General features: G+C 48.9%; 1 protein-coding gene across 4 annotated transcripts in view; it reads left to right on the top strand.

The window, feature by feature from the left end:
* Window positions 1-210: 210 nt before the first annotated feature.
* Window positions 211-18,838, top strand: part of LEF1 (lymphoid enhancer binding factor 1) — a gene marked incomplete at both ends in the record, with an annotated part of 91,444 nt that continues 72,816 nt past the window's right edge. For all 4 annotated transcript variants that reach the window (XM_084252456.1, XM_084252454.1, XM_084252457.1 and 1 more), the window contains 3 exons: window positions 211-420; window positions 2,677-2,743; window positions 4,093-4,226. In XM_084252456.1, the coding sequence (XP_084108582.1) occupies window positions 211-420; window positions 2,677-2,743; window positions 4,093-4,226 (411 nt within the window). The remainder of the gene's footprint in view (window positions 421-2,676; window positions 2,744-4,092; window positions 4,227-18,838) is intronic.

The raw sequence follows: 18,838 nt of genomic DNA, 5'->3' as shown, positions 1-18,838 counted from the left end.
CCTCGGGGGCGGGCGCCAGCGGCCGTCGCGGCCGAGCGGGAAGGCGCGGGCGGCGGCCGGGGCGGCCCCCGCTGCGGGTCCCGCTTCCGCCCGCTCTGCTCCCTCACGCAGCCTTCCAGGGCTCCTCCCCCCGCTCTCGTTGACCCCCCCTCTTTCCTGCTGTCGCCTTGGGTGCTCCCCCCGCGGAGCGGAGATTACAGAGGGGTCGGGATGCCCCAACTCTCCGGGGCCGGCGGCGGCGGGGGAGACCCGGAACTCTGCGCCACGGACGAGATGATCCCCTTCAAGGACGAGGGCGATCCCCAGAAGGAGAAGATCTTCGCTGAGATCAGTCACCCCGAGGAGGAGGGCGACTTAGCCGACATCAAGTCCTCCTTGGTTAACGAGTCCGAAATCATCCCGGCCAGCAACGGACACGAGGTGAGCGAGCGGAGCGCCGCCCGGAGCCGGGGGCCGCGCGGCGGGGCCGGGGAGGCGCGGCGGGGGAGCGCGCGGGGCTCGGGGCCCGGGTGGGCTCTGGCCGGGGAGCGGCGTGCCGGGCCCTGCCCCGCGCTGTGCGCGCGTCTCGGCTGGGAGCTGGAGGGTGCGCGGAGAAACTTCTGCCGGATCGGTTTGGGGGCTCGGTGGCCGGCCGTTGGTCTCGGGCGGAGCAGCCATCCCGCGCCCGCAGCGCTCCTCCTGGGGACTTTTGAGTGGGGTTGGAGGGCGCGGTGCCGCGCGCGAGGCTGTCTGCACGGCACCCGCGCCAAGTTCTTCCGTAGGGCGGAAAGCGGCGCGCTCTGCGCGGGCGCCTCTGCAGAAGCGCGTTAAACCACTAAAGGCTCAGATGGAGGCGAGCGGAGCCGCGGGCGCAGAGGAAGGGAGGCGGGCGTGGGCCGGAGGCAGGCGGGGCCGCCCCAACCGCCGCGGAGCTGGCCCCAAGCGGAGCGGAGCGGGCGGCCGAGGGGCCTCCGGGCCGTGGGGGCGGTGCGGGACCGGCCGTGCGCCCGCGGCATCCTGCTGCAGGGACGCCGTAGGCGCGCCCAGCCCGGCGGCCCCAAACATCGGTTTCCTCAACCCTCGTCGCCTAAAGAAAGAAAAAGGAAAAAGCACCCGCTGATGGGGGGTTAGTTAGGGCCCGAATCAGGCCTGAAATCTACACCAGAGGAAGACGAGGCAGAGTGGCGAGCCGGGCACCCACTCGGGAGGGTGGGGAGCGCGTTATCAGATCTCCGGGCGCTGCGGGCTGGCGCGCCTGTAACCCGAGGAGAGTAAATACAGACACGTGGGTGCGGGCGAGAACCGGAGAGCTGGCTGCGGAAGGGCTATTTCGGGCTGCACCGACTGCTTCAAGGGGGGGGGGCGGGCCGGCGCGGGGAGCGCAGATGGACCCTGATACTCGACACTCCCCCGGCCACCCTTGTTCAGCAGCTGAGAAGGGCTTTAGAGGAAATCCGGTAGAAAAGGCCTGCCTGACATTCAGATGATTTCGTCAAGACTTTTTCCCTCCAAAGAAACTTGGAGGGGTAGACCCTTTTCCCTTAAATGGCATCCTTCTGCCCCCAGAAAGAAACTGTGTGGTTTTGGGGCGGGGACGTTTGGGTTTTAAACCACACGTTTAAGAACACCTCTGAGTTATCGCCTTTATCCCAATGGCTGGGGTGAGTATGTCTGGGAAGACTGGGTTCGAGGAGTACCTAGCGGTCCTAATTTGAAGGGGGGGGGCCCTAGGGGAGGGGTTAGGGTGCACCCAAAACCCAGTAAAAGCTTTGCGATTGTGAGTTTCGGAAGGGAGGAGGTCACTGGGAATACGCAGACACGAGTCCACGGCTCCAGATAACAGCCCAGACGGGCCTTTGCACAGCAAGCTGTTTCTTTCTACCCATTTTGCGTGCCCTTTCCCGGCCCACTTCCCCTTTCCTACACGCGTCTGCGTTGGGAAAAGAACACTGGCCTTGGGGTCCGGAGCCAGGTGTTAGGCTCTGTGCCTCTTTGCCACGGTGAGGAGCAGGCAGGGCACCCAGCGCCATCCGCTGCACGTGGTTGAGGCTGGTGGATAGTGGTTACCGGAATTGATATTAACTGGGCTACCTTTTGGGGCGTCTCAACAGACTCTCAAGTTTTCCTCCCTTAAACCGTGGGCATTCGCGCTTGTCAGCTTGCTCCCAGCCCTCCCCAACTCCTGTTGGCTCCAGCTTGGGGGCAGTGGGCCTCCAAACTCCATCTGTGAGTGGCTGACTTGTTTACATTTAAAAAGTCCTTTTCAGTAGCAAAATATTTCAGCTGGCTTTTTAATCAGCCCTGATTGAACCCTGGTGGGAGAGGCCAGCAAAACCAGCCTCCATTAGCTTAAACTGCTGACACCTTCGGCATCAAGCCGCCTGCCTAAGTGAGTTGTAACAAAGAGCAGTCAGAAAGCCTGTGTATCTTCCCCAACTTACCATGTTGTTTTTGTTATTGTCATCTATCCTTTCTGTTCCTGGGCGGCTGGTAGTCACTCAGAAATACCTGCTGAAAAGAGAACATGAAAGGTTGCCAGTGCTCAGCCCCAGCCTACCCTTCTTACATGATTAGAACAGGTAGTTTGGAGTTGCGCCTAGTCCTCCGACTTCCCAGCAGACAACGCTCTTAAGTCATGATTGCCATGAACTCCAAGGTGATTTTCTTTCTCTTGGGGATGGGGATTTCTGCCCTTAGGTGGTCAGACAAGCACAAACCTCCCAGGAGTCCTACCACGACAAGGCCCGAGAGCACAGTGATGATGGTAAGACCTGCTCTGTTTCTCCCAACTTTACTTTCTAGCTGTGTGTGGTGCTTACCCGTGTTTTGCTGTTTGTTTGTTTTTTTTTCCTTTGCCCAACAAACCGGCATCCTGTTGTGATAAGAGTCTCCATGCCCATTGGTTTAATAAGATGGGAATGAGAAGCCTGTACCTTCCTAAATCTGAATGTGTAGTTAGATACTTGAAAAACCGGCTCTGAATGAGTTAGGGGCCTTTGGATTTCAGGTGGCTTCCAGATTCTTGTGAAAGAGGAAATGTCTAATGAGCTGTATACCCTTGTTCATTTTACCTAACCTCTAATGGGCTTGGATCTTTCCTCATTTTTCCTGCATGGTTATAGGACAGTGCACCCTGGCTTGTTTGCTAACAAGAGCCGTTGCAAGCAGAGTTTCTTTTGTCAAACTGCCGTTTGTGATTCCAGGGAGAGGGCAGGCAACACTTGCTCAGTGAAACAATTTGCCTTGTAAAAAACGGAAAACTTGGGTCTTCACCTTAGGGACATGTACAGAGAACACGCTCACATGTTCTCCATGTTTCTGATTCTTGCTCAAAACTTTTTAAATGATCTGTTTTTTAGATCTAGTGATCTGTGGGGTTTCCTTGTCAAACAGGCTGCATGTCTGTTCTTTAATTAGGTACAATTGGCCAGGCCTGAACAGAGTGTTTGTACGCCCATTATGTCAGCTAGGAAAGAAAGGACTAGAACGTGACACCAAGCTTCCTTCTGCGCTACAAAGTAGTCACACAAGTCAAAGAGAAGAAACATATATACTGAACACACATAGATGTCTCTGACAGGCATACAAAAGTGCAGCACATACAATGAAGTCTCCTGCAGTGAATCCTGATGATTTGGTTACTGGCCCAAACCTTAGAAACAGTGAAATCTAGAAATTTTCTGCAACTCTTAAAACACAGGTAGATTTTTTGAGGTTCGTGTAAAGCTCTGCCTTACTGACAATCATAGAAATTTATCTGTGAGCATAGGGAGAGGACCATGTGTATCTGTTTTCACAGATTTTGAGCTTTATGTGGCTTTGTGTGTCTGTATTTCTTAGCCCAGTTTTTAGTATTAGAACAAATTGCATTACATGGATAACACTTATTTTTGTAAAAACACCAGTCAGTAGTGGAAGTAAATTGAACCACATGTTTTTAAAACATCTGGCTCACTGCTAAGCCATTTAAGAGAATAAATACTGTCAATCCACGGGAGCATAATAATCCAGTTACAATATTTTGTAAGCAAATCTTTTATGTATTAGCTTTTCTGATGAAAAATACAGCGATGTAAAAAGGAAGTCCTCACTGACGGTTCTCTGGCTCCCCAGGAAAGCATCCAGACGGAGGTCTCTACAACAAGGGACCCTCTTACTCCAGTTATTCTGGCTACATAATGATGCCAAATATGAATAATGACCCATACATGTCAAATGGATCTCTTTCTCCACCCATCCCGAGAACAGTGAGTAACATGCTGATGTTGCAAATTATTTTCCGAAGTGCAAATTAATTTATATTTCGGCAAATGTTTGTTTTTTTAAACATGTGGGAAATGCTTTCATTATATGACAGGTCGTTGCTATGTAAGAACTGCTGTGAGAAATGGCTGCTTTAACTGGTGCTACTTTTGATGTCTTGCCCTGGGAATTTTAACTTTTGCTTTATTGGTTAAGATTAATAAAAAACAGATCATGGGTTAACATGAAATCAAGTGAAGTTCAGTCAACAAATTCATGATTTTATGAACGTTATGCTTTCTGTGCTGGTGAGAAGGAAAAATGGATTTAACTTTTCATTAACTAAATACTGCCCATAAGCTAACTAGAGTTATCACCACTTGGGCTCTTTTTGAGCTCAGCGTTTGGAATATGACTTCGGCTTTTAACACAGTGGTTTTAGCTGCTGTTTCCTTAAGATCTGTTGGGGGAGAGCCATTTTTCCTGATTGTCTATTGTTGAGAAAGTACCTATTCAAGATCCCCTCATGAAAAGTGTTCCTTTTTAATCTTGTGGGTTCGTTCAGCATTAAAAGTCCCGAAAATGCGCTGACATTCTGACTGCATCATGCAGATGCACTGGGAAGCATTTCAGGTGTGTTTCGTGCTGATAATCTCTCATGCTGGGGCATGGAAACCTCATTTGTTAAGAACAAGAAAACTTCTGAGGAGAGACTGGTTTAGTATTGGGCTGGGGCTCTCCTTGAGCATCACCCCCTCCGTCATGGATGTATTTTTACTGTGTGTGTGTTGTATGTTCTTTCCAGCCTCACTCCTTTCTGCCACCCAAACCCCAACTCTAATTGTGTGGCTGGGGATTAGGGATGAGGGGTCAGGGCTAACTGGGCCCTCCGGGCCTCACGGGAATGGAAGCCAGAATGGTAATGGTGCCTGTGGACTGGGCCTTGTTTCCACCAAGTGAAACGTATCAGGCACAGACACTCAGGGAAAGGGCTCTGCTTGGTACCCCTGTGAACAGAATCTGGGAGTCAGAAGTTGACCAAAGGTGCAGGGAGGGCGTGGTCTCCCTGACATGGTCAGTGAGGGACAGTGCTGTGTTTACCTCCGTTATCTGTATTCCTTCTCTTGGAAATGATAGAACCACTTTATGTGAATGCTGTGATTCAGAAGTCACACTCATTGGTTTTCCAGACGTTTCAAATGTATAGTTGACCTCTCAAGTAGGGAATATGATTTTTCTCAGTTCCACAGAGCAGTTAAAATGGTGATTTGGGAGATCTTGTGACGGTTGTTATAGGAAATGGCAATTTAACCTTTTATGTTAAAAAGCTTTGCAGATGTTTAACGACATAGCTGTCTCTGCCACGTGGATGTATCTCCTACAGAAAAAAATGAACTATCACCAGCCAATGTAGGTTTATATTTACAGACCACCCGATGAAGTCTTCTGAGTTTTAAAATTTGTGGGAGACTATATTTGTTGAACGAAATGCTTATTTAGTTCAGATTTTCCTTTTCTTCTTGGCTGTTTTGTTGGTGTTTTTGAGAGGGGGAGGAGAATGTCTCGATAAGGATTACTTGAAGGTTTCTGTTGAAACACTTTTTCGACAATAACCTTTCTGACAAATTAGTTTCTGACTTGGTAACAATACAAAATAGCCACTAATACAGTCTTAGACGGTGAATGCTGATTGTTTGTGGAATTTATTCCTCAATTCAACGACTTCTTTCAAAATAAATTTCTGTAGTCAATATAATAAAAATATTGTCATTAATAATCCCCAAGATTTTTTGAAAACGAAGCTGCTTGTTCTCTCTGAACAGCACCCTGCCTTAGGTCTCTTCAGTCCCCGCCCCCAGCCTCCACCCTGTACTCCTCATTTTGAAATGTTGAAAGAACAGAGGATATTTATTGTTTTAGGTTTTGTATTAAAATTTTGAGGTCAGTGAAACAGCCATTCATTGTTTGGGAAAGGTTTGTGGCCAGAATAAATGTTGGTGGGTAGAGGGTGGAGGAAAAAGGGGTGTGGCCAGGACCTGGCCTGCCCCATTATGGCCCACTGTGTTTCATTCTGTTAGATTTTAGAGCATATTGTTTTAGGCAGGTTTTCATGCGATTTTCTGCAGTTTGCACAATTCCAGAAGCTTCTGGACTTTCACCACAAAGCAATACCCATTATTTTTTTAGGGTCCGGCCCACTGAAGTGAGTTGCAACCTTTGGTTTTTAATACCTAGCAGCTGTTTTTAATGTGTCTGAGATCCAAAACATGGAACCGGAAGGCAGCCTCTGTCTCGTCTTTACCCTAACCACACTCTGTCTTCTTGCTCTCAGGCTCTGCCCCCAGCAGGACTCGGCTGGTGTGTGTGACTGACTTCTACTTCTTCTGGGGAGTCTGGGGAGTCGGGCAGCAAGGGGGACCATTTGGTGGGCGCTGGGGGTGGGAGCATACACCATCGGTGGCCACCCTGTTGCTTACATTTGCATTATCAACAACTGCTTGTTTACAGCAGCTGCTGCCCACAGGTGTTACCATCAAAAACATCTGCAGGGAGGCCCCTGCCACCCCTTCCCCACCCAGTCTTTTCCGTTTGTGTGGCTTCAGGTAATCCAGAGCATACCAGCCAGGACCACCTGGCCCGCGGAGGTGTTTCTGCTGCTAGCTCACATTTGACAACGTTAACAAAGAGCTTTTGCTCTTTTTCAGACCAGCAAAGACGGTGCGCTGGCCCGGCTTCCCCTGAGACTAGGCAGGGCTACCTACTCCTGCCAGCCACTCTCACCATCCAGCCTCCTTCCTTCTTGAAGGGACGTATTAATTGGCTAATTACATCCTTTCCGGGACTGAGATTCTGAGAGGTGTGTCTGTCCCAGGGATGTTACGAATGGGTGTCTCACAGAATGTTAAATAAGAATTCTTAGTTGGGATAGATTGGGCCTACCCAGAACGCCTCTGATAATAACACATTTGGTGTCCGTGTGAGTTCTGAAAGCACAGTAAACCTCGGCTTGAGTTCATCTTCATAGAGTGAGAAGAAAATGCAGAAGCTTGTTAAATATTTCAGAGCAAAGGCTCCGGAGAGTTTATTAGCAGCACATCCCCAGCCTCGCTTTCCCTGAGCCTTATGTATGAAAAATCCCCTGTGGGCTGATGATCAAATATTCAAAGAAAAACTATTTCCTTCCGTCCTCACTGCCCCCCCCCCGCCCCCCTGGGGCCCAGGGCCTGGCTGGTGTGAACCCAGTGAAAGTTCTGGGACCTGGAGCCTTGTGGTTATTCATCTTAGGTGTCAAGCTTCCATTTGTTCCTCATGCAGCTCAAATGCTTAGCACCTTCGAAGAGAAACAGCTCATTTCTCATTTCCCTTCAGAGGCTTGTGGAGGGCAAGGCGCAGCCCAGGGCAGGAAGCCGTGTGGCCCCGACCGCAGGAGCACCTGGTGGCATCCGCTGCACCGTGTTTGTGTCTCTTGCTCTGTCTGGGGATGGACTTCTAGGTGGGAAAGGAAGCTGTTCGCCTTGGCTTTCTCCCTTTCTCGCTTCCGTGTTGTTCGCAGCCATTGTTCCTGAGAGGAGTCGGGGGTTCTTGTTTTCATGCATCCGGGCCACTCGTTCCCGGCGCCTGGTATTTGCCTCAAGGAATCAATATTTTGATTTCTGGTGAACAGACTTATACTTGTTAACACTTTGTCTTTTCCCTCACCCCCCGTCTGTGTGTGGGGTCAAACAGCGAAGCCTGAGCGTGTGTGGCTGCCCACCTCGGTGCGAAGGCTCGCAGGTGGGCTGCCGTGAGCGGTCAGCTTTGAAGGCCGCTCCTCGGCCGCTACTTGACTTACAAGTCACGCCAGGGGAGAGGGGACCATGGCCTGTGTGTTGAGCGAGAGTGTCAAGCAAAGATGAAGTCTTTTTACTTGACTGCCAGGAACCAGAGTTTAACTTCTGGGTTTATAACTTTTACTTTGCTGATCTGAGTTGTGTCCCTGAAGCTCAGCGCCCTGGGCTTTCCTCTTTGCCTCCACTGCAGAAGTTACCCTTTATTTTGTTTTTTAAACTTTTTTTTTTAAGATTTATTTATTTATGCATACAAGAGCTGGGTACAGGCCAGAGACGCAGGGGGTGAGAGGATTCACCAGAGACAGAGCGGGGAGCAGAACAGGCAGACTGACGAAATATACTGCTGAGGGGAGCAGCGGGTGAGACAGGAGAGGTCTGCCACGCCATGTGGGTAGCTCCCTGGCCAGCCGGAGATCAAACTTGTGCAGCAGAGGCTGTGCATTGTTTCATAGTGGGATGCTTAACCCCTTGTGCCACCAGGGAGGCCCAGAAGTTACCCTTTAGAAAGTGTGTTCTGGCTCAGATCTGAAATGTGGACCTCAGGAGCACATGTGGAAGTTCCGCCCAGACCCCATAGTCCTTCATTTGATTCATCCTTCATTTGATTCATCCTTCATTGCTTCTGCTCCAGTATTGGGACAGCCTCACAGGGTAGTGTCTCCAGCAGCCATGTCTCCCGGGGCCCCACAGGAGTAGCAGTGCAACAAGAGGGTGACACTTGTTCAGATAAGTCCTTGGCCATTTCTTGTCCGCGCATAAAGACAGGAGGACAGATTTCCTAAAACAAGAATGCTGAGCCACCATCAGGCAGATCTGCTCTGGGAAGTCCCCCCCCCACGCCCCCTGCAGGTCCCGGGCTCACCCTCATCCACCCCGTTAGGTGTTTCCAGTCTCTGTTGTGGCCAGACACCAGTGAGGGATTTAAAAGATGGGGCTCACAAGTGGGTCCACCTGGACTTGAACTCCAGCCTCCCAAGTTCTCTTCCCTAATAGCAACTGAGCAAAATTTGGAGCAGTTGAGTCTTGTTTTCTGAATTAACCTGGTCAGTCCTTCAGGCAGAAGCATTTCTGGTATATATGACTGAATTATTTTTAAATGGTTGGATCATTCCCTTCCTCTCTGGCGCCTTGTGCTCCTCATCTGTGTATTTTAGAGACTAGTGGAATTTTCTAGAACTGGTTTCTTTTGACTTGGAGGTGGGCTTAAGATTTAAAGAGCCACATGCCAGCTCTGTCCACGGGCATCAGAAAAGCACGCATTTTGTTTGCAGGCAAAGTAGAGCTCAGCCCCACGCGGGGGTGCTGGAATGCACTGGAGGTTTTTAAAAAAAGAGGATATGGATATTTACTGGAGACTCGTGTCCTGACAGTGCCTTGAGGCCTGTCTGTGGAAAAGCACTGAGCCCCCTTGCTGCTCCGTGCCCTCCTAGCAGGTCCTCCCTCACCCCCACCGGGAAGAGGCCTCCAGCAGACCTCCTCAACATAATTAGAAAAGACATGCTAGGCTCTCTATCACTTTTAAAATATTAATTGTGGCCATTGAAGTCCCAGTCCAGGAATGTGGACTCTGCTCTCAGGCGGAAGCCACTTCAGGCCTAGCGGGGCTCCCGAGTCTACGCCTTGGAGGCACCTGCAGACTTGACGGAGACTGGGGAGGATCGAAAATACACCGAAGGGCAGGATGGGGCTGAGCAGAGGGCGGACAGGGCGCCGCTTGCGGCCTGGACATTCCAGCAGTGTAGGAATCTGGCCAGCTCCATTGGCAGAGGCCCTTCAGATCAGAAAGTCTCTTAAGCATGTTTACACGCAATAACCGTGCTCGCTAACCGTCTAGACCTGCTGGATCGATCGGCTTCTCTTTGTAGGTCACTTACCAGGCTCACTGAGGAGTGGGCCGCGCCGCCTTCGTGTGCTGTTGTGCAGCGAGCACGGGGCCGGTTCTCTGTAGAGTGGGCAGACGGGTAAAGGGCGGTCCCAGAGCCCCCCGTGGCTTTTTCAGGTTGCAATGCTGCAGGGCCTGGGCCAGGTAGAGCTGGGGGGCCGGGAGACTGGCAGGCCTCCCAGCCCCCCATGAGTCTTCACTCGTTGGGCTGTCTCCGGCATCATCCTGCCTCTGCAGTCACTCATCCTCTGTACGCCGCCCTTATAGCCCCCGCCTCCGCCCTGCACGTGTCCACCATCGGGCTCGCGTGCCCGCGCCCAGCTCCCAAGCGCCTCCTGCATTGGCACAATCAAGGCCACAGGTGATAGCCACAGAGGCCAATGACGCAAAAGCCTGACCATCTCGTTTACCCCACGCATGGGCAAAACTGCAAGGACATTTGGTTACCTGTCCCCTTGGCCCCATCGTGGGACAAGTAGTGCTGGCCGAGAGGTGACACCTCCAAGGGTCTAGAAATGAGTTTTACTTTAGCAGTTAATGGGGGGGGATGGGCTCTTTGAATAGGATTAGATTTTTGACTGTTGCGTCTCTATCTGCAAATAATTCTGGATGGAACTTGATGACGGGTCTGCAGCATCAAGTCTTGATCATCATAGTAATTGACGGTTGATGTTATATTCCCTCTTTAAAAGAAACCAGCTGCCCCTCTGCTCAATACAAAGGTTGACTGAGGGCTGCAGGGTCCATTTTGCTTGTGTTATTATCACCAGTTTTGGGATAAAACGCCAAAAGGAGACTTTAACCTTTTAAAAATTTAAAAGGATTATTTTTTAAATCTTGAAGAATTTGGAATCCAAGATAATCAGCTTGATGCGGACTGGCTGTGTGACCCATTGACCGCTACTGATGGCTTAGGAGCTGTTACATTCAGCTGCGTTCAGCCTCACACACAGCAGACACTTGAATGGATCTGCTGAATTAATAAAGAATGTGCTAGAAGTGTTAAAGTGAGCAGTAGATCTTTTCAAAGGCTCCTGTTTTATCAAAGCAAACGTGATGCTTAAAGCAAAATCTGAAAAGTGTCTACTTCGTAACCCTTGGTGTTATTTTGCCTTTTCTCTGACGTGTTGCATCATTGGGAAGCAAGAGCATCCGTCAGTATCTTGGATGAGGAAGTCAAAGGCTCCCCTTCCAGAAAGTGAGGTTTCCATTTGTCAGCTAAATACAGTCAGTGGGGAGCTGCTTCTGCAGCAAGAATGGGGCTCACCCCAGATGAGGACTGACTGGAAGAAGTACTTACCTTTTACATAGGTCCTAGAGCATGAACTGAAAAGGAGAGGCTAGAAATGCTTCTTTTTAGATGGGTGCTTGAGATGGACGTAGAAGAGTAACAGGGAGTAAGCCAGCTTCGTTGCTGTTTTAGTGCCACGTGGCTAACAATGCTTTTGAATTCATTTGTGTTCTTCCCTGGAGAGAAAGGGCCCTTCTTCCAGCCAGGCAGCCTGCCCCTCTGCAGTGTGCAGACAGGAGTCAGGAGCCTTCCAGGTGGGGTTAGGCGGGGCCTCTGGAGGAGGAGAGGGGTCTGGTCCAAGGCCACTCCTTCCCAGAAGCCTCGGGAAGGTGGTGACTCTCCACCATCTTTCTTGTTTACAAAATGGTCTCTTCCTCTCTGGCTTGCGGGCCTCTGGCGGAGATACACCATTCAGCCAGCACAGAGCCCACCGAGCGCTTGCTTCAGTCCCAGTTGTGAGAGCGCAGCGGGTCTCTCAGGTGGTGCAAGCTGGGGCGCCCCCACCTGGTGGTGAGGCTGCAGCCACAGGAGGGACCTGGCTGTACCCAGGAAGCACCTGAGATAGGAAAAGAGTTTCTGGTTCTTACCACACTGCCCTGGAATAGGGACACTGTGAGGACCTTCCACTAACCTTCAGAGACTGCAGAAGTGGGGGGGCGGGGGGCGCCCGCTGTGTCCTTTCCAGAGGCCACTTTCTTTGTTGGATCCCTTTCCCACCTGATTTTCTCTTGGCCCCCAGCCCTTTGCGAAGGGAGGGAGCTGTGTGAGAGAGCAGATGGCTGAGCCTCAGGTCCTTGTAATATCTGAGAGGTGAATTCCAGACAGCACCACTCTGGATCACCCCCCTCCCCCCCACCCCTGTCATCAGTGAGATGCTGGGTTTCTTTGCCCCAGTGTGAAAAGTACGTGGAGAGGGGTCTGGGATGTGGGTGCCGAGGACAACAGGCAAGTCAGCTTTGGCTGCATTGTATTTTCTCCTGACTTGACTTTTTGTTGCTTTCTGGGCCCCTACAAGGGTCAGGCCCAAGTGGGCCTGTTGGCCCCACAATCGGGAGAAATCAGTGCTTTCCCAGCTTCGTGGAAAATTCCAGTTTCTCTCTTTTCAAGACTTTTATTTTTTCTCTCAGTTACACCCCTGAGTGGTCAGTGTATTTCAGCGTGGAGCCCGCCTGGCTTTCTGGGTTCAGAGTCCTGCCACTCGGTGCTCTCCCTGAGGCCTTGTCAGAACTGCGGCCACCATCGCGGGGCACCGGCGCAGGCTGGGACCAAGGGGGACGGACTGAAGTCTCAGGCCAGCATCTAGGCTTTGCCTCAGGCTCCAGCTTGTGGACATTTAAAGACTGAGATGAGGCCAGAGTGCCGAAGGAGAAATCATTGACCTGTCACTGCAGTTGGGCTCATCTGGGCTATTCAGTTGGGTTAGGGAAAGAAGGAAGCCACCCCAGTATTGCTTGCGCTAGGTTTTTCTCAACTTTCTGTACACACAGGCTTGGTGGTTTGGTTTTGGTTTTTTTTGTTGTTGTTGTTGTTATTGTTGTTTTTTAAAGGGAAAGCAAGTAGCTTTTAAAATATCTGCTGCTTTGGGCCACAAAATAACCGTGCTGTACAGTTGACACGGTTGTCTTATTTCACTTAATCCCAGCCGAAAACTGTGTGTGTGTGTGTGTGTGTGTGTGTGTCTGCTCCTTGGACAGCTATAACCTGCACCAGGTGAGCAAGTTACAGATCAGTGCCCATCCTCAAGGCCTAAAGACTTGTTTATTTTCATTTTAAGTACGTTTGCCTTTGAGAACGCTGAAATGAATCTAAATATTGACTGAAATACCAAAAAGGCAGCTACTTCTTTGATGACTTTGTTGATTTCTTTTCAATAACTAATTTTATGGGAATAAAAAGAAATACTACCTTCACTAAAAGCAATGGCTTCACTAGAAAAGTCCATCACTCTTCAGTGGCCCTGCATCCTTGGAGACCTCTCTCATGCACTTACAGAGACAGACTCAAAGATAACAAGTTGTTACACATCAGGGCAATGAAAACAACACTTTGTAACTTTCCTTTTCACACCAATATGCAGTGGATACTTTTGTTGCTCTTCAGTTCTCATTTTAAATGATCGCCTAATTTATTTCATCAGTCTCTTGTTGGTACATAAAGATGGTGTTACTTTTTCCCTCCCCGCCTTAAGCAACGTTATGATGAAATGCATATTTTCCAACTCAATCTCTGCTCAGATGCTGTTTCCTTCGGGTACAATGCCAGAAGTAGAAACAGAGTCCAAGGCAATCTACCTTTTTAAGTTGGAATTAACCCAACATTGCCATTTAAACCTTAAGAAAACACTTTTATTGAAATCCGCACATAAAAGTGTGTACTTAGTTACCTTCACATTTGGCTGCTTTTGGGAGAAGTATGTTCACACCTCCTCCCAGCCAACAATCAGTCCGGTGGCAGTCAGCAAGCCAGCCAGATGGACAGCAGACTATCATCTTAATTATTAATAAGGCTGATTTTGGACTCCTCTGACGTCCACACAGAACACACACTGAGGCACAGGCCTCCCCAGTGCGGCTGGGGCTTCTGCCCTGTGGAACTGGAGACAGGAACAGACGCAGGCTCAGGCAGGCAGCCCCGGGAGAGAACAGAGCAGGCCTTCCTTGTCACAGACTCCTTCAAGGCACCAGTGAGGGGCTCTCTCCCATGTGGGAAGTGAATGAGGGTGGAGGAAAGGCCAGTTACTGCCAAGAGCACAGAAGTGCTATCTTATTGGCCAGACTATGTGGGAGGGAGCCGGGGGGATGGGGTTGTCTCCTGAGTCACAAACTCTGATCAGATTTGCTCTGATGCAGGCCAAGAACAGCAATAGTAAATACACATGTGTGTGTGCATACAAGCACACACCAAGATTACATGTATATACACATGCACATTCACATACATGCAAACACGTGCGCTACACAGATGTAGGTGGACTCATACACAGGCACAGAGACACACGCTCACGGATGCATGCACACACTCATGCATGCACACACACACAGAGCCTGCAGTTGTGCAGAGCACTTTTGTGAGGTCAGAAGCCCAGGGTCCAGTGCTGTGCTTCTGAGCAGCTGTGTGTGCATCTGCCCTTTTCTTAACCTCTCTGAACTGAGGGTTCCCTGTAACACAGATTCCACCTCTCCTACTTGTGAAAAGATTCAGTTGGTAGTGGTGTTTTTGGAAGTGCCCGGATGCCTGAGAATTACTGGGTAGTTCTTGAAAAGGCTGATATGTGTCCCTTTCAGATCTCCTGATCCAGGTCATGTTCTGCTCTTATAACAAGTCACCTTCAGACTTACTGAGGTGCACTTTGGGAAACACTGATACTGTAGCTGATACTGAGGCTTCAGTGAGCTGGAAAACTTGCTCTGTGCTCACCTGGAAGCAGAGGATCAAGACGGTGGTCAGGTGCCTTGGCCCCAGCCCTACCCCTCATGGAGGGCCCTGCAGTGCTGGTCAGACTTCAGACTTCCTTCACTACCAAGTAGAACCCACATTCCTGAGCATTGCTTTCAAAACTTTCCACAGTATGGAACCACACACCTCTCAAGCCTGACCTTACTGTTCACAATTCAACTACATTCCCTGACCTACTCCCTAATCCCTTCCCCAATTCCCTGCCAGCAAAATGTTCATCCTTCAAGGTCTAGGCTGAGTGACACCTCCTCCAGGAAGCCCCTCCTGATACCACCACCAGCTAAGCCAGGTGCTTGCTCCAACAGTTTCCATAGGATAGGATCATATCATCCCCCTGTTCCACATCTATAATAGTTGGTTGTCTCTGTGTCTAATCACTTAACTGTTATCAGTTCCTTCAGGGTTGGAAGTATCTTTGGGTCTCTGTTGCTCAGGCCCTGTTGTGTACCACCTGATACAGAGCAGGCTACTCTCCAGATGTTTGTGGTATAAACAGAAGACATTTTGAAGCTTCACTGAGGGAAAGCAAGAATACCAGTTGTCAATTCATATTTAAATGGAGAGAGATTAAAAAATACAAACTCATACAGGATTTCCAACCTGAAATTGAGCTTAGAAATGGTGTCAGCTTAATGAATTACAGTGTCCAGAAACTGGACGTTTGCTAGAAGTCCGGAGCATGGAGCACAGACCGGGGTCTGTTCCAAGCACTGCATGTATAGCAAGTCACTGAATCCCCGCAATACCCTGGTGATGTCCCATATGTCTGTGGTGACACATGAGGTGACTGAGGCACAGAGAGCATAGGCAGCAACAGTGGCACAGAAAGGGCTGAAGATCTTGTAAGACAGACTGGACAGTGGAGTAGCAGATAAAGTGGGCATGTGCTCACATCACATATCCTGTACATGGCAGTTTCTCCTGCCATCTCTGCCATGGAATGCAGAAGATGCTAGAGGAGTAGAGCCAGGGAATTTCTCATGAGGAAGCTGCAAATGATTTTTGCCTTACAGGAGCTTTGTGAAAATAAAAGGGGACAGTCTGCAAAAGCATACATTTCTTTTGACCTTATTCTTGGAAGTCATAGCTGTTAGAGAGCCGGAGGTCAAAGGCAACCAGTTGGATGTAGTGAAGGGAGATGCATAGATGGTGAAACCCCTAACCTATGATGAGGGCAGGGTTATTAGTGGAAGTAATAAATTTGCAGGAGCAAGTTTTGGGACGCTTGTGTCCATGGCTTAGCCTCAGTGCCTTGCAAGATCACATACCTGTGAAGTTATCTGCACCTGGGTGAGGAGCCTCTGTGGAGTGATGAAAAGATATTACACCTTGCCCAGGGTGAGGGGAGTAATGGCATGCTGGCATTAGTCTGGGGGTGCCCATGGCATGCCCCTTTATGATAGGCTGTGCGTTTCAAGGCTGTGGAGTGAATCCCACCAGCCATCCCCCATTTCCAGTAAGGAAACCAAGGCACTAGTCCCAAAGTTTCATAAGTGGCAAAACTTACTTAGAATCTAAGCCAGTATTCCTGATTCAAGAGCTGGGACCCCTAATATCCACTAGTTTCTGCCTGGAAAAGGTGTTGAGAATAGTCCTTAGTCCCTGGCAAGAAAGAACTTTGAGGATAAAAAGCATCCGTTATGCTTGCGTTTTATTAAACAGTGGGAATGATTTGGCTTTAGTGGTGGCTTAAATAGCAGGTTCTAAGAATACTTGAAAATTGTCCCCTGGTTCATTCAACACATAACCATGTGATTGCTCAATGGGGTCTTGAAAACTCCTGGGGAATATTTGTTCCTTGGATGTATCTGACATGTTTTGAAAAAAATGGAGCATTTTTATGGGAATTCTGATTGTTCACTTCTAGGGGTGCGGTGTCCCCAAGTCTTGAGGACTAAATAGATCAATCACGTAGCTATGTAGCCAAAGGTTTTGTGATTCTTGGAATCTCTTTGAAAAATTCGGTTGCCTCCTTATTCCGTAAGAACATTTGCAGGGAGAAATCTGCCAAAGAGTGTTCTTTGCACAATAAGCAATTAAAATGTGGTGTGCGATGCTTTTTTAGAAGCTCTTAGTGGTGATTTTTGCGGTAGCATGATGTTAGGTTAAGGAAGAGAAATTAGTTTAGAATTAACTGGAATTGTTATCATTCCTGAGAAATTGTGACAGTGGGTTTCCTTTAAAAGTGAAGAAACTTTTCTCATTGAGGAAAGACTCATTAGGAGCAAGCTTCTTTCTTGCCAAAGGAAATGTGTTTATTTTTTTTTCTGGGGCATTCTTTTTTTAAGTAGTGTATTTTTCAAGAAGTTGGGAAAGCGCATTAAAGATCAGAAAAAAGTAAATAGAAAGTTCTTGTTTTTCTATCACTCAGATAAAAATTTTTTTTAATGCGTGGAGTATATATACATGTACAAACATATACGTGTTTTCCCTGTGCTTTTTGCATTTATAATTCTATACAGGGAACCCATCAGGTTATTTTATTGCATTTTTTTTCATGAAAATATTGCATACTCATCTTGCCGTGTGAATAGCTCTATATAGATCTGTATCACCATTAAAATTAATGGCTTCATACTTAATAGCTATAAAAAGATTTCGGTTTACTCATTTTATCCTCGATTATGGCAATGAAGGTTTTTGTTATTGCTTAAACTGCTAAAATGAGACCTTGTTAAAAATCTATATTTCTGTAGAATATATTTTTATAGGTTATGTAGATTTAAATTGATTGTAGAGGTAGGTCTATTATAATCTATTTAAGTAGAAGCTTATAGAAATACATCATAAATATCTATCTGTACATATTTATGTGACTTGTTTGTCCATATCTTTCCTGATGCCTGGAAGCTTTTTATTTATGCAACATATTTACCATTTTGATCAACTATACTTCAAATAATAATGGTTGAAAACCATTCACCAAATTTCTGGTCATTTTTCTGTTTTTTAACAACAGAATTGAGATGTACCTGCTGGTTATTGTATAAACAACTGACTAACACGAGAGCATTTCACTTGGTTGGTATGAGTTTAGGAGAGGGCACGCTGGTGAAGCTCTTTTAACCCTTGTGGGCTTGGACAGGAACCAGATAGGCCTTTTCATGCCAGTGTATTCATCACAAGAAGCCTGTATCGTGGGAGCTGTCTCTGAACTCGCCCTTAAGTTCAGGGTTAGCCAGCTTTTCCCGGCAGAGTGCAGACAGCCACCAAAGAGTGCTCATTTCAGGAAGCATTAATTGTTCAACTCCTAAGTACTCATTGAATTGGAGTGACGATTTGGAAAGCACCCATGCTTATCCACATTGTGGATCCTGACACAGAAGCCAGTGCCCGCTCAGGGAGCCCACACAGGGAGGCACCCGAAGTCCCACTGGATCACACCCCAGAGGGACAGACACCAGCCTGGTTTCCCTGGATCTGGGAAACCGTCACCGCAGACCCAGGGCTCGGTCTACACCTCTGCCCTTCATTCCTTCTGCTTTCAGTCCAGTGTGACCCACTAGAAGTTTGGGTGAGAGGTACTCTCTTTATTGGGGATAGGTGTTTGGGTTGGGCCAGGAAAGTTGCTAAATAGATAATGTTTTAATTAAAAGATTATGCATATTAAGTAATCTAAGACTGTTTCAGAAACCCCAGAACTATGGAAAAATAAAGTGAGTGAAAACATCACCAGGAAGCATGTCAGATGGATCCGTTGCTAAGCATGGCTGCCAGGTTGGCCAGTGCTGGTCAGAAAGAAGGCCCAGAGGCTGACCCTCCTCTCTTATTTGGGTGGGACATATGTCAGGAGCCCCTCCCCCCCAAACCTTTGCCCATGCGACGTCTGCTCTGTGTGCCTTCAGGTCCCGTCGTGAGTGGTGGTGGTCTGGAGCGTTGACTGCCATTGGTGTGGGCAGGCAGAGTCAGGGTGTTGGGAAGGCGGACGGGTGGGCCTGGGTGGCCACAGCCCGAGTCTGGGCATGCCGACTTTGACCTGCTGCCTCCATGCCCTTCCTCACAAACCTTTTGGAAACGGTCCTGAAAGGTGGAAACCCAGCAGGAAACTCCTTTGAAAATGATGTCTGTCCCGCACAGTAGAAGCGCTTGTCAGGATCCGTGGAGGGGGTCCCTCACCTGCAGGTGAAGGCCATGCCCAGGCAGAGCTGTGGCTTCAGG

This window comes from Talpa europaea (genome assembly GCF_964194135.1).
Source record: "Talpa europaea genome assembly, chromosome: 13".
Taxonomy (NCBI): domain Eukaryota; kingdom Metazoa; phylum Chordata; class Mammalia; order Eulipotyphla; family Talpidae; genus Talpa; species Talpa europaea.
The sequence above is the reverse complement of the archived record's forward strand: the minus strand, read 5'-3'. Positions and strand labels throughout refer to the sequence as shown.